General features: G+C 45.9%; 1 protein-coding gene across 1 annotated transcript in view; it reads left to right on the forward strand.

Moving 5' to 3' along the window:
- Positions 1-16354, forward strand: part of NUGGC (nuclear GTPase, germinal center associated) — a 65788-nt gene that overhangs the window by 35911 nt on the left and 13523 nt on the right. The window contains exons 13-19 of the mRNA XM_082402775.1: positions 686-819; positions 5440-5604; positions 7771-7928; positions 9416-9557; positions 10726-10834; positions 11881-12017; positions 14034-14124. Coding sequence (XP_082258901.1) covers positions 686-819; positions 5440-5604; positions 7771-7928; positions 9416-9557; positions 10726-10834; positions 11881-12017; positions 14034-14124 — 936 coding nt within the window. The remainder of the gene's footprint in view (positions 1-685; positions 820-5439; positions 5605-7770; positions 7929-9415; positions 9558-10725; positions 10835-11880; positions 12018-14033; positions 14125-16354) is intronic.

Here is a 16354-nt window from a genome sequence, read left to right on the forward strand (position 1 = left end):
TAAAATGGGCCTATATGTCACTAGACATGGATGAGTGTCAAAGGTGATTAAGGAGCAGAAGATGTGAAAAGTTGCCAGAAATGGGGAACTGCTTGAACAAGGATATCAAAGAAATAATCAGCACGGCACAGGCAAGGAATAATATAGAAACATTTCCACTTACAGGGATAATGGGGAGAAATTAGCATGACATCTGTTATCTTCCGACTAACAGAGGATTCGGACTAAGATACGTGTCTAATCTGGAATTGCACTTGTCAGAGGTCCTACCCTGTCTACAGCAAGCATGAGCTATTTTGATGTTAATGGTTATTTGATATAGATAGAAAAGTCTAGCAGGACCAAATGGCTGAGGCTCTAGAAATGTGAGCCCCCGGTTCTATATACTATCCAGGTAAGTACCGTCCAGAGGGAAGTGCCCGTTTTTTTAACCAGCCTGATCTTTTCCACAGAGTTTGTTTTCTACCACTGAATAAAATTAGCATGCATCACTGCTGATCTACCATCCATAGTTGCTGATCCTAGACCGGGGAAAACAGATAGGTTGGTTTAGTGAGCAACCCACCCGCATAGGACCTCAGCGGAAGTTAATTCAGACTGCCAGCCTGATCTGTTAATTTTTAAGAATTCTATTTCCTACCAGCTCTGGCCTTTTCAAATTGTTTGTGCTGCCTGTGAATTCCAGAAATCCCCAAGTTAAGAGAATATATCAGGAGGAGGCTCTTGGATAAGAAGAGGAGGATGGCGACCAAGTATGTCACTGAAGCTTTTGGCCTCTTGCTCCTCACAGACAGTTTCAGCTGCACGGACAACCTGCCGGTAGGAAGACCCCTGGGCTGTGTGTCCTCTGCCTCCCGGCCTGGGCAGAATGCTCCCTCTTACCAAGTTAGAAAATTAACTCACCGTAATCTTTCTTTTCTCATCAGAGGAAGACCCTAAGCTCAGAGAATCTAAAGAGAGCAAGCAGAGAGATAATTCGAGGGATAACATTGTAACCTTTGAGTAAAAGAGAAAAAAAGAAATAATGTTTTACCTAGGACAGATGGGCTGAGAGGAAAAGGTAAAAATAGTCACTTTTGCCTCTCCTGAGACTTGAATCAGGTAGAATGTGTTTAATGGTAGGAGGGATTTGTCTGCTTCTACTGGAATATGTCAGTTCTTGGTTATCCTAAAGAGGCATGTGTGCACATACAGTCCAAAAAACTTTCTTCTGCCTGTGGACTTCCTGCGTGGCCTGGTGCTGTCAGAATCTCAAACTCAGAGCAGCGTGGTTATATAATGTGAGAGGAAGGAAAAGAAGAGGGCCTTTCAGCAGAGAGATATTATCTTCATGGTCTAGAATGCAGGTCTTCTGAATAACCAGTTAAAAATGACTTTTTTCATAGTAGTGGACAAAGTTATCTTTTTGATGGATGAATTTTTTTTACCCTAAGATAAGAGGGATAAGCTGCTAAATTCGAGGTTTGGGAGAGTTTGGGAGAAAACTTTGTTGCTGGAATCAATCACCAACTGCATTGTTTCCTTGTGAGGGAATGAAAATACAAACAGACAAGCACATATAAAAACAGAACTCTGACCCACAGCCTGCAGCAAACTGCTTAGGAAACCACCCCCCCATCTACAACGAACAGCTCAGGAAGCCAGCCTGCTCTAAAACTTGTAGGAAGTTAGACTGCTATCTCTAGTAACAATCTAAGAAGCTAAACAATAACTTCTGTAACAATCAGCCCCAAATGGCCAGACCTTTGTTAATGACTGACAGCTTCCTTTATCCTTTTTTTTTTAACCATCATCCATATTTTATGGCAAAGAGATTGCCATTTCTCTTAGGTGTTTTAAAATATGAGCAATGGCTTCTTACAAAACAGAAAAAAAAATTTAAACAAGCTGAAACACACAAAAACAACCCATCAAATTCAGATGACAGAAGTATGGCTGGAAGATTACATCGCCCGTCCAAACTAAACCCTTTAGCAACGATTGCATTGCCTTTAATTCTGCAAATGACAGTCTCCCAGCAGGCTGCATTATTCTGATCACACACATCCTCACTATAATCGGCTGCCCGTGAAACTCTCATCACAGACAGCCTTGTTAGCTCATGGGCTTCCCTAATCTTTATCCCTGCTTCCAACTGAGGACCAATCAAGAAAAGATAAATATGCATCCTCATGAATCACGTAGGATCCCTGCTTCAAGGTCTCCACCTACGGCTGCCCCATGCCAGGGGCCTCTGATCAGGGCACCAGAAGCACTCCCATCCCTCTGCTTGCCTTTGAGTGTCTGCCAAACGCAAGTGATGGCCACGGACTCTTGCTATAGCAAGCTCTAAGTTAACAGCCTTTGTGTGTTCTCATTTGGTTGGTATTTCTTTATTTCCACGCTTGCTGTCAGCTATCAGATTTGCACAGCCAAGCTGTCTGACTTCTTGTTATGCACAATAGGGAAAGGGGAGAGAAATGTACCAGTAGGGCTGGTCCAGAGAACGTGGGAGAGTGAACCTGGGAGGGCCCTGTGGAGTGATGAGCAGAGGCAGCTGGTGGGGACCTGACTTCAGTGTGAAAAGTAAGCAATGTCAACTCTTTTATTTTTAATTAATTAATTTGTTTTTGGATGCATTGGGTCTTCGTTGCTGTGCGGGGGTTTTCTCTAGTTGCAGCGAGCGGGGGCTACTCTTTGTTGCAGTGTGCGGGCTTCTCATTGAGGTGTCTTCTCTTGTTGCGGAGCACGGGCTCTAGGCACGCGAGCTTCAGTAGTTGTGGCATGTGGCTTCAGTAGTTGTGGCTCGAGGGCTCTAGAGCACAGGCTCAGTAGTTGTGGTGCACGGGCTTAGTTGCTCCACGGCGTGTGGGATCTTCCCAGACCAGGGCTCGAACCCGTGTCCCCTGCATTGGCAGGCAGATTCCCAACCACCGTGCCACCAGGGAAGCCCCAGCAATGTCAACTCTTGATGGTCCACGCAGTGTCAGTCAAATGTCCACATTTTAGAAATTAAAAGTGCCATATAGAGCAAGATTCACCGTCTTTTTCATTGTATTTCTTATTCCTTGTTTGGGTCTAGTTCTGTGTAAGAAAAAAGAAACCCTCCTGGAATCTGAGATTTTCCAATTTGACTTTTGTCCTCTGAAATACTAGCGAAAGTTTTGACACTCTAACTTCCCCCCAAAATTCTTTGGGGTGAAAGTTGCCTCTCTGCCCAGCAAAAGATTGCTCTTGGAAGTGCTGATGGAAAACGAATCGGATGTGGTGCTGTGTGTGGTTGGTTGATTTTATAAACACCGGGACAAAGCAATTTGCAATCAAAGTTGGAGCGTGGTATGGAGGTGCAACCCGTGTAGGGGCTCAGTCCCTCCTTGTAGCCAGACTGCAGGCGACAGAAGACACGGAGCAGGGGGCTGGCTCGCACTTCTGTGATAGCCTTTTAGAAGGAGTTGCCAGCAGGCTTACTCAAAATTCTTTGGCCTCAGATACTGGTCTCAGTCTTAGTTCTCTGATGGAAAGCTGGAAGGCAAGAGTTTGTCAGTTGCTTTGCATTCTGGAAAAAAAAATCAAATCTAAAAATATATGTGACGCATCATTTTTTAAGATTGTGACTCAAACCAAAAATTTTAGAGTTTGGATAGTTAGTGATTTTAAATGAACAGGGATCTAGTCTTTATTTTTAAGAATCAATGGGAAGTTGATTATGACGATCTCAATGTTGAATGAGTCCTGCATTTATTCATAGTAGATGCCAGCCTTTCCCTTTCTTACTGCTCTTTTATTTCCAGCCCCTTCCCTTCTTATCATTCTTTTGTTTCTTCAACAAGGATTCTTTGAGAGTGAGCCTTTGTGGGAATCTTGCCCGTGGAGTTTCTTCTCATGACTTTTTTCTTCTTTCATTTTGATCACTAGTGACACCACAAACTCCAAAGAATCTAGAGGGAACTCTGGGGGAGAAAGTATGGCTTATAGAATTCTAACTAGTGAAAACTCTGAAACTGCCCAGGGCTTGCCTGAAGCAGAATAGTTTCCGTAAACTTCTAAAACTCCTCTATTCTGAGACTCAGGGTATAGGAGTTTGAGGCTGTTTTCAGGATCATTCAGCCCCATTCACTTACTTCACAGACGATGCCCTTGCGATCCAGAGATGCTAAGTCATCTCTGTAAGGTCACACCTCAATTCAAGAGCTATTTCTGTCATCAAATTTGGAATACACTTTAAAAGTCTACATTATCCAGCCATTTCTCCACGCCACTCATTCACCCCAGAAATGTTTATGGACCGTGCTCTCCGTGCCCCGCCTGGGAATAAACAAACATGAATAACAGAGTCTGTCTCTCCAGCAAGGTCCTGGCCCAGGGCAGGAGACACATGGCCTGAGAGAGACATAGCACAGCAGGGGTGTCCCAAATGCAACGGGAGCCCAGGAAAGAGCGCCCCAACTCTGCCCGGGGGGTCAGGGAGAGCATCACATGGGAAGTGACTTTTGAGTTTTGGGAGTATGAGAACATGGGAAGAGCAAAGGATGGGAACATGCAAAGGACCATGCAAAGGACCAAACATGGGAACATGCAAAGGACCAAACATGGGAACATGCAAAGGACCAAAAGGATGGCACGTTTGGGGAATGGTAGCAAGTTCAGGGGCAGCTATGCGGGAGGACCTTTTGGGCAAACAGAGAGCTGGTGGTGCTGGAGAAATTGATGGAGTTCTGGCCACGAAGGACCTTAAGTGACGAGCTAAGGAGTGTGGTTTCTTTCCACTGCAGTCAGGCACCGTGCGGTCCCCGGGGTTCTCGTACAGTGGACAGACACTACAGAGTTTCCAGTTTGGAACCTAGAGGTCAAGGCTGCCCCTGGCGGTCCCTCCCTTGTATTATTTGAAGAGATATTTTCTTCCCTGACTAGACTATTCTCCTTTGAAGCAGGAACCAAGTCTTTATTTTTGTGGTCCTGTAGCTTTGCTGTTTATTTAAAGTGGGGTCCAGAAGATCAGTATTACCTGGGGCTTGCTAGCAACGTAGAATCCCAGGCCCTTGGGTTTGAACCAACTCTTCTGGTGATTTCTATGCACGTTAAAGTTTGACAAACCCTATCCTCCAAAACTGCTTTGTGCACAAAGTTCATAAATATTTGTTGAATCAGATGTCATTGGAAAAATCTCTTTTAATGACAATTGGATTGTTTAAAAATATTTACTCTTTCAAGTAGCCTAATGGATTAACCCCGAGGAAAAGTTGCAGGAGGATATATTTGTTTGATTCTCCAATCCCACAAAGCTTAAGGAGGTCTGTGCCCTGAAGGATGCCTTATTGGGATGACAGGGAGAGGTCCACCATGGGTGATCTGCTCAAGCTAAATCCTGTGTTGGTGACAGACTTAAAGCAAGCAGAGCTGGAGGAGACGGTGCCTTAAGGTAGGGGCTGGCCTCATGCTCCTGATGGTCCTTGTCTCTAGAACGAATACTTGCACGTGAGTGGCCTGCGGAGATTTGTGGAAGAGGAGATACAGCTGCTGGAGAAGGCCATTGACCAGTGCTTTGCCCACATAGTGCAGCCTCTGCAAGAAGGGGTCCAAAGTGCCAGGAGTTCCTACCGACGGATCCTTGGGGCGTGCCTGGTGGTGAGTGACCCTCTAAAAAGAAAAACCGTGATGTTCGGTGAGGCCTGCCTGATTCTCCACCTTTTTTCACTATTCCATTGCTTTTAAAAGAAATAAAGAGCTACAAGAAATTAGGAGAGAGTGAAAATTGCACACAAGAAAGCATATTGAGTGAATTGTTTGTGCATTGTGAGGACGCAGGGAAGGGTACATGTGCAGCAGAAAGAATTGGAATTTAGGATCCGAGGGTCTTGTTTTGAATGCCAGCCCCACCAAACATCCTCTCTGTAGGCCTGGGCAAGGCCCTAAACCCACTTAAGCCCGTTGGGATTTTTCTTCTATAAAATGGGGATGGTAAACACTTGCCCAATCTATTTCACAGGGCTGATGTAAGTATCAATTAGATACACAGTAAGAAAGCACCCTATAATCTCTCACTTGGCACACAAATTGTTGTTTTATCTTTTAATTATTCAATAGTTATATGGGGTTTCTAAGGGATGAGAGATAAGAAATGCGTGTGGTTGTTTAAGCCATGAAGTTTGGGGTAATTTGTTTCATAGCGATAGGTAACGAAGTGACCCTGGAGAGAACGGTTTCTATACGATGGTGGAAGATCCCAGATCACAAAAGGTGAATGAGTGGGTGGGTGCTGAGAAGGTGAAGGCACGAGGTGGGGACCAGTCCTCTGAGACAGTGTGCTTGTGGAGGAAGGAGCAGCAACAGGCACCTTCAGGCTGTCACCAGGGCTTCATCCCAGGAACCGTCCCCTCTCTCCTCAGCCCTTCAATGGCTTCTTTACTCTGTGGCTATGGGCACAACCCAGGGTGTTCCTATTTGATAAGCAACTTGCCTTTGCGATCAGATATTTGGGCAGACATGTATATACTAACATCATATCTTTAGGTAACAATAGCCTAAATGTCTAATCATATGAGAATGGTAAAGTGAATTATGATACATCCATATGACATTACGTGGTTATTCAAATAATTTTTTGGAAGTATTTACAATGAATTCAGGAAATGCTCATGTTATAATATTAAGCAAAAATTGGCAGAATATTAAAATAGAGATAGATGATAGACAGATTGATATGGGAAGATAGATATGGATAGATAGATAGAGATAGTATGATGCCAGTTGTACCATGCTACATGGCCATTCACTTAAAACATATTCCCTTAAAACATATATCATTGACTAATGATCACAAAGGCCTCTACTGAAATTTCAGTCAGTGCAAATGTAGTTTTTATTCTCTTTGCTGAGGATCAATCACCATGTGGCTAAAATTTGTCAAGTCTCTTATAGCTCTAGCTTCATATTATTTTTTTCTTCCGATGTGTGAGTTTATGTCTCTGGGAGAAAATATTACAAAGATATACACATCAAGTTACATTTTATCAAACATTTTTTAAAAAGTGTAAAACACCCTGGTGGCGCAGTGGTTGACAATCTGCCTGCCAATGCAGGGGACACGGGTTCGAGCCCTGGTCTGGGAAGATCCCACATGCCGCGGAGCAACTAGGCCCCTGAGCCACAATTACTGAGCCTGCGCATCTGGAGCTTGTGCTACGCAACAAGAGAGGCCGCGATAGTGAGAGGCCCCCACTTGCCACAACTAGAGAAAGCCCTCGCACAGAAATGAAGACCCAACACAGCCATAAATAAATAAATAAAAATACAAGCTCAAAAAAAAAAATGTGGTCTTTAGAAAAAAAAAAAAGTGTAAAACATCGAGGCTGTGCTTGGAAAACCTAAAACACATACTCGCGGTAGAGTCAGAGCACATTTTCATTTAATAACTGCTCATTTGGCACATACTTATCAAGCATGACCTATACCAGGACCAGATGGTGAGAACATCACGATGGATGAAACATTGGGCCTCATCTTAACCAGCTGATGGTCCAGTTTAGCAGCCTGATGAGTAAAGAGACAAATGCAAAGCTGTATGTAAGCAGAGAGCAGAGGATGCTTTGGGAACCCAGGGCAGGGGCACCCGCCAACTTGAGGTGTGACTGCTGTCCTCTCTGTGTAGCTTAATAATACATTGAAAGATCATGTCTCTACTCTTCCCTGTGATTCTTGGTGATGGTGTTTGGCCAAAGGCAGTGCAACTCTGATCCCGTGAATTCTAGGTGACACCTACTAACTCCACTGTCTTATTGTTTAATTATCCAGAGGAGTAGAGGAAACCAGGGTTTTCACCAGACTCTGAAAGCGGTTTGCCTGAAAAACGGTATCTATGCCTCCAGGACTCTTGGGAGAATAGATCTGAACGAAGCCATCACGCAGCCCATCTATGAACAGATTGATCCCGTGTTTGGAGTCATTTTTAGGTAAAGGATCCTTCACTTGGTTCCTCTGTGAACAAACATCCGAAGAACGCTCATCTTTAAGAATTTGTACTTTGGATCTGGAAGGGTCCAGAGTAGCTTGCAACTTGAGGAGGAAAACTTAGTCTTTGGCAAAACACAAAACCCTTAGTTTGGTTTACTTAAAAATTTCCCGTGGTGACCTGGAGTGCAGCTGGAGATGCTGCTTTCAGATTAATATTATGATTCCCATTATTTTTCAAATATCTCCTACGTGCACCGGGGATCCATTTTCTAATAGATCTGAGCCCAGGACAGGGGTATTTTGGTTGGAGAGTGTGGAGTTAAGGAAACACACGGCCTTCATAAATTTCCCTGAATGAGAAAAGGAAAAGTGGCTCACAGTGGCTCTGCTGGCTTTTGACACACAGCGTGCTCACACATGGCGTGGGGTGGGGGGCTTGAACCTTCACAGCGCCCCGTCCTTCCCTTCTTCCTTGACCTCCAATCCTTTTCTCCATCCACAGAAACAGTCTCTCCTAATCCCCAGCCTGTCCCCAGTCTCCCTCCTTTGCCCCTGGCATTTCACCTGGCCTACCACCCTCTCCTGTTCCAGCCATTCTACCCTTGCTCGATTCTTACTTAGTACCTCCACCCCCGTGCCCCCAACCTTCCTTTAAATTTGTTTGGAATCCTGCTATTCTACCTACTCTCACCCATCCCTGTTTACACATCTGTAGGGTAAACTCCAAATTCCTTGGAACGGCCTTCAAGACATTCCACCTGCTTCCAACTGGCCTTTCCCATCTCTCCCCACCCCCCTGTCAGTGTCAACCCCTGGCTTTAACCAGCCTGCAGACAGCAAAGAGCAACTGAGATGTACCAGGAACTTGTGCTAAGCACTTTGCAGTCATCCTGTCGTCACACCCTCCCCATAACCCTCTGAAGTGGCTCTGGTCTTCTTACAAGTGAACACACTGCCATTCGGAGGAATCATATAGTTTTCCCAGGGTCACCCGGCTCATAAGTAGAGAGCTAGGACTTCAAGCCTCTGCCCTCTCCTCTACTCACCTGATGCTTTTTATTCCTGGGATGTCCTGAAACCTAGTTCACTATGTCGTCCCTGTGGAGAACGCCTCCTCCTTCTTGTCACGTCCCTAAATCTTACCCATCTTTTAAGGTGTAGTTCGTCCCACCCTTTCAAGTGGGAACACCTGGGCAGCAGAAAGACTATGAGTTTTGAGGTTAAACAGATCAGTGCCCAAGGTCCGGCCCTGCTACTCACTAGCTGTGCGACTTTGAACACATTAGCTACCGTCTCTGAGCCTCAGCTTTCTCATCTGTAAAATGGACATCATTGCACGGACTTCATTATGGGAATTTTATAACTGTTAGATCTCGTCCTCCTTCTCTTAAAAATGAGTAAAAGAATACCAGCTAGTTTCCTCTTTGTTTTAACCCCACAATAGCCACCGTTGTCTCTTAACATTTTATGGTGCTTTCCCCTGTAGGTCTGGGAAGCCCACTGATGGTTCAGCTCTGATGCCCCACATAGATGCTTTTAAGCACTCTCTGCAGGAGAAGATGACGGAAATTGGGATAAGAAATGGCTGGAAATATGATAGCTATAAAAAGAGTTTCCTGATCCAGGAGGTAAGATCCTTATAAAGAGAAGAGGGCAGCGAGGGTGGGTAGTGGTTTTCCTCCCAGCAGGATTTTGGAGGTTGCCTGTCTTTTCCCACTTGTTTTCCTGGAGTGTCCAGGGTCTGGGTGGACCTTATAGCAGGCACTGTGGGATACAGAACATAGTGGGATGGGGCAAAGTGAAGCGGTCCTGAGTCTGCTACAGACGTAGCAAGCTTTGTCCCACTGAGAAGCAAGTAACAGTAAACGCTGAGATTGTCAAGTAGACCCAGTTCCCAAGAAGAATCTTCAAAGAATCCTTAGAAGTATAAACATTTGAATCCACTGGTAACATTCTCACTGACTTCTTTATCATTTTTGCCAGTATCATGAAGTATTATCCACAGCGGTGAAGTTTAAAGAAGTGTCTTTTTTTGCAGATCATGTTTCAGTTTTGAGTCCTCAAGACTCTTGTCTGTGACTCATTTTCTTAGTCCAGGCTGTCTTAGTCTGTTTGGGCTGCTGTAACAAATACCATAGACCGGGCACTTATAAACAGCAGAAATTTATTTCTCACAGTTCTGGAAGCTGGAAGTATAAGATCAAGGTGCAGGCAGATTTGGTGTCCGGTTGGGCCTGCTTCCTGGTTCACGGGTGGCCATCCTTTTGCTGTGTGCTTACATGGCAGACGGGGCAGAGGAGCTCTCTGGGGTCTTGTCTATAAGGGGAATCATCCCAATTGGGAGGGTTCCCTCCTTAAGACCTAATCACCTCCAAAGGCCCCACCTCCTAATGCTATCACATTGGGGTTTAAGATTTCAACATAAGAATCTGGGGGAACATGACTATTCCGTCCACAGCACAGGCCCAGCCCAAGTTACAGGGTAACACTAGAGAAATCGCCTGTGCCTCCCCCGCCCTCCCTCAAATGCCCCATCCCAGCAGCTTGCACGCACCCGAGTTCAACTCTGCAAATAGTTACTGAGTTTTCTGAGGTGCCCGGCACTGTGGGAAGCACTTGGGGATATAAAAATGCTTCAGATAAAGTTCCTGCTTGTGAGGAGTTCACAGTGGCGGAGACGTGTGAACAGCCAACGATAATACAGGGCAGAGGAGGCGGTGGCCGTACACGGGAACCCCTGCCCTGCTTCTATTAAGGGATTGTCACAAATGGCTTTTGGTTAACGTGGATTCTCAGATAAGCGCCATCCTGGGAGGCCTGGAGGGACACATCCTCAGAAAGAAGAGGAGGATTTATGAGTCTCTCAGCACCTCTGTTCAGAACGACCTGAAGCCCTGTTACGAAGGTGGGCCCCCGAGAGTAACTTTTCCGCCTCCTCCGGGGTCTGTCGGCTCCTTTGGCATCCTTGTCTGCTGCTCGCCCTTCAAAGTGTTTGTCCTCCTGTGTCCTAAGTCCCCATAGCACTCTTGGTCTACAGATTAAAACCAAGCAATTGCAAGGGTGTGGGGAGAGGTCAGCCATGAACCGTTTCCATCTGGGTGTTTCTAGTTCTTTCTGTCCAGCCTTTATCTAGACACCTGGCTTCTCCTCTCTGTGCTGCATCTCAGCTAATTAAACGATAAAATCCATTATCCAATTCTCATTCTTATTTTCTTTAAGTATTTGTAAACTCACTTTCCAGCTTTTTCTTGGTTTGGTGGTCCCACTGTTTTTTTTTCTGGGGTGGGCAGGTGAGTTTGGAATTTTGGAAGCTTCTGCTTAATTCACTCATTAGATTTTCAACATGAAAATGATCTAAATATTGAGTTAGTGTTTTGTGTCATGTTATTCTATTTCCACGGTGTAGAAAATGGTGCTACATGTATGAATATATATAAGTGTATGTATGTAGGTATGTATAATATATATGTGTGTGTGTATAGTTTGTTTGCTTGTCTTTTTTTTTTAAATGTGCTTTTTTAGTTTTTTAATTTATTTTTAAAATAAATTTATTTATTTATTTATTTTTGGCTGCGCTGGGTCTTCGTTGCTGTGTGCAGGCTTTCTCTAGTTGCGGTGAGCGGGGGCCATTCTTCATTGTGGTGTACGGGCTTCTCATGGCAGTGGCTTCTCCTGTTGCGGAGCACGGGCTCTAGGTGTGTGGGCTTCAGTAATTGTGGCTTGTGGGCTCTAGAGCACAGGCTCAGTAGTTGTGGCACATGGGCTTAGTTGCTCTGCAGCATGTGGGATCTTCCCGGACCAGGGCTTGAACCCGTGTCCCCTGCATTGGCAGGCAGATTCTTAACCACTGCGCCACCAGGGAAGTTCTTGTTTGCTTGTCTGTCTTTCTGATGCTAAAGGTCTCTAAGCAAGTCCTTGCTGTGCTGTGACTGTGACTATCATTTTTGCCAGAGGCAGCTCAGATCACAGGCAAAAAAGCATGTGAAAGAATGAAAGATGTCCTCAGAAGAGGGCTGGACCAGCAGGTGGCCGAGGGCATGTTCGAACGGGCTCAAGAAAGGATGCAGCACCAATTTCACCAGCTGAAGGTATTTGACATCCATGGTTTGAATTCCAGTCCGAAAGAGGCTCCTGGGGGAGCACAGGAAGCAGGTACAGAAGACAGAAGAAGTTGTAGTTGTTTGGGCCCAAATAGAGCCAGGTGCCTTCTATAGAGAGGGCCCAACCAATGGCCATGATGCTGGGGAGGAAGCCAGCCTCCACTGCCACCACATGCTGGCTTGGGCTTCTCTCTGAGGCCGTGGCTTCAGAAATGCAGCCCCTCCAGCTCTCTCCTGCCTCTTTCCTCTTTACTGAGTCATCACTAGGACAACTGTAATATCTAGAGGGGATCCTAAGCTCTTCACAAACATGAGTTCATTGAATCCCCAGCAAGTCTGTGAAGTATACTATTGTTCCCATTTTACAGATGAGAAAACTGAGGCAGAGAGAGGTGTATCAAGAGGTCGCACAGCTAGTAAGTTACAGAGCGGGTATTTGGGACCAGGTAACCTGGCTCCGGCAATAGCATAATCTTAAGACAGATTTTTTTTTAAATGAGGGAAAATGACTTGTCTACATAAAATACCAATAGATAAATGCCAGTCAACTATTATAGGTCAGTCTGTTACAGTCCCTGGCATAGATATAGGTGTGACGCTGTGTATCTCAGAAGACAGTTCCTAACAGTTTCCTCAAACCTAAGTGCTTCTGTCAAGTACGCTTGGACGATCTTATCCCAGCCCTGGGTCTCTTAGCTTGCCAACCCCTCCCCAAGTAATATAAATTCTTTGTTTTAGTCCAAGGTACTGCTGGCTGCCCCCCCAACCCAGGCCCCAAGCCAATAGGGTTTCCAAATTCATCAGCCTCAGTCCAGGCTTAGCTGACTCTCTCCCAACCTCCTGAGGACCCCGGCTCCTTGCTATTTCCGTCCACCTCTGAACCAGCCTGCTTCCTGAAACCTGCTTCTGCACAATCTCCTCTCCCCGCATCACCACGGTTTTGGAAAATACCTTTCTCCACAATACAGGGCATGTAATATCTCTTGGACCAGGCTAAGAGGTATCTCATTTACCAGGCGTGGTTTAGTTTCCGTCATTTAACCTATTACCACTGACTACAAATACTTGCAGAAAATTTGCCAAACTCTACAGCTGCCAATCCCCACTGAATGTATAAAAACCAGCCCTTAAGGTGCCCAAGAAAACAATCCCTCTGAAAAATGATTAGCACGTTGAGCATGTACAAATGTATCTTAAATGACAGCAATGCAGGAAGGTGAAACTGGGCAAGACCACAGAGGGTTCCCATTCTCTGATCTCACAAACAAGGAAGCTGAGGCCAAGGGCCTGAGGTACTAGAACAAGGTTCACAGATGCAGCCGAGATTAGAGCTTTGGGTTCCCGGCCTGGTGCATTGAAGAAAAGACCATAAGACTTGGAGTCAGGAGATGCAGGTTCAAAACTAGGCTCTGTCAGGCTAGTGGAGAGTCCAGTGCTTTTCAAAGGGAGGCAAGAGATGCTTAGAAGAGGAAAACTGGTTTTAGTTGATAGAACGACTGAGAGTAGCAAGAAGACATTTCTCAGGTAGTTGGAAAGTTATGTATTAATGGTATATTATGAAAAGCAGGAGGTCAACAAACTTTTACGCAGTGACTAAATGCATGATAGGACAATGGGACGGTGACCCTCGCTTTGCCTCTTTTTCTGTCTCTGCGGTGGCTGTTCTCCCCCCACCATGGCTCTGTGCATCCTCATTACTCCTGATTCGGTCATTCAGCAACAGAGGTACAATTTCCATGAGTCTAGGAAAGGAGATGCAAAGGCAGGTGGGGTCCCTCAGAAATGCTGTCCTGATGACTCTGGTCACCCAGGGTATTCTCAAGTGGTCCACCCTTGGACCTGACTTTGAAAAATTTGCCAAAAGGGGAACTTTGAAAAAGTTGCCAAAAGGCAACCCCATTCGCTAACACTCTCTGGCTGGGGGATTGGGTGGGGTCCCTTTCATGAGATTCCTTTCCCTGAGGCTGTGCCCTCCTAACAGAATGACCGTCCTTTGTCGTGTAGAATGGAATCACGGAGAAGGTGAAGGGCAGTATCACCACCATGCTGACCCTTGCTTCGTCCCAGGGGGATGGGCTCTACAAGGAGCTTGCAGGTAAATACATGCGACCTTTGCATAAAGGGTGATGATGCTTACGCCCTTACCCCCCAAACTGTGGTTGCTCGTTGCTGGATTTAAAGAAACTAAGTTAGGAAGAGTTTCGAGGGCAAGGGATGGAGATGATGAGGACAATTATGACTGCCCCCTCCTTTGCTGAGCACCCAGCTGAGACCAAGCATTATATTCGGGTTTTGTGTACAGTGTCTCACCACCTTCTTACGTTCACCCGCAGGGGCAGGCATTCTTGCTCCATTTTGCAGATGCAGAAGCAGAAACTTAGATAATGCGCCGAGGACCTATAGCTGGAAAGCGGCAAATTCAAATCCATTCCTCTGTCCTGGTGTCTCCATAGACCCGTTCTCTTAGATTGATATCTTCCCATGAGAAGCCTCATTTTCTGGTTGTGGTGGAGAAGGTTTGTTTTCACCCACCAGGAAGCTGGGGATGCAGCACCAGGGTGCGTGTGGTACAGGCAACCATCTCCCCTTCACACCATGGGCTCCACCAGGTCCCCTGGTGTAAACCGGAAAGTGTAAGCTGGTGCAGACAGCAACTGGGCAATTTCTAGCAAAATTAAAAGTCTGCACGTCCTTTGGCCCAGCAATCCTTCTTCTAGGCATTTATCCTCTGATATCCTCATACACGGCAGAGTGGCACGTGCACAGGGTTATTCAGGGTAGCATTGTTCATGGTGTCAGGACCTCAAAGATCCATCCATAGACTTAGGGGTCGTGACGGTTAAGCTCACTTAGCTACACCACTAGTAGAGGACCTTGCAACTGGTTAAAAAAAAAAAGCAGCTTTATATGTAGCGGTAAGAAACAAGCTCCAAGATATATTGTAAAGTAAAAAAAAAAAAGCATGTAATGTGTTGCCATTTGTGAGAGAAAAAAAAGGAAAAGCATATGTACGTGTCTGTATATGCAGAAAAATCTCCATGGGCTACACAGGAACTGGTCACACTGGTTGCCTCTAAGGAGGGGAACTGGAGCCTGGAGAATGGGGAGGGCGGAGACTCGCTTTGCACTGGGTCTTTTAGGTTTTAAACTGTGTGCACAGTTGCCTGCTGGGAAAAAAAAAGAGCTGCTGCCTTTGCTGAGTCCATCAGGGTGAAAGTGGTCAGAGCTATTTCCAAAGAAAAAGCCACAGTTTCCACTCCTAAAGATCTGTCCTGCACTTACGTATTTCTTTGGAAATCATCGTTCTCTCCCAATTCTGGCTGGTGAGACGGCCGTCTAACCTGTTCCTAATGGTCCCCGGGGGAGGAGATACGACACCCTTGCACTGCAATTTATCGGTCTTTCCCATGACCATCTGTCTTGAACCTGTTTTAAGATTAGAGTCACCCAATCATGTCTTCTTTTAAGAACCCCCTCTCGAAGTGGTCAAAGGTCTTCCGACTCTCCAGGTCTCACAGACAGAAAACGTTCCCCTGAGTTTGATGTAAATTACTCTTGCCACAATTTAAGACCGTCTCCTTTTCTTCCCATTACCAGTGAATATACACTATGTAGGGAGTACTGTGCCAGGTACCAAAGAGGTCTGAAACAGTGCCTGCTCTGAGTCTTAGCTGGTTGTTAAGACAAGATGTGCAAGACTGTAAATCACAATAGCAGATCATATGCATTCACTCCACAAGAAACCACAGCCCCGGGCTTCCCTGGTGGCGCAGTGGTTGAGAATCTGCCTGCTAATGCAGGGGACACGGGTTCGAGCCCTGGTCTGGGAGGATCCCACATGCCGCGGAGCGACTAAGCCCGTGAGCCACAACTACTGAGCCTGCACGTCTGGAGCCTGTGCTCCGCAACAAGAGAGGCCCGCGCACCGCGATGAAGAGTGGCCCCCGCTTGCCGCAACTAGAGAAAGCACAGAAACGAAGACCCAACACAACCAAAAATAAATAAATTAATTAATTAAAAAAAAAAAAGAAACCACAGCCCCCTCCTAGGCGCTGGGCAGTGTTCTAGGTACTGAGGATACAGCAGTGACCAATACAGACAAAAATCTCTGCCTTCATGGAGCTTACAGCCCAGAGGGCAGAAGGTAGGCAGGAAGCAGAATAAATAAAGTGTGTGGCAAGCCAAAGGGCGATACATGCTATGGAGAAAAATAAAGCAAGGAAGGAGAGAGAGAGGTCCCGGAGGAGGGGCCAGGTGGCCAGGGAAGGTCTCACTGGGAATGTGACATGTAAACAAAAACCTGAGGGAGGGGATGCACTTGGGCA

This window comes from Balaenoptera borealis (assembly GCF_965194805.1).
Source record: "Balaenoptera borealis genome assembly, chromosome: 8".
NCBI lineage: Eukaryota > Metazoa > Chordata > Mammalia > Artiodactyla > Balaenopteridae > Balaenoptera > Balaenoptera borealis.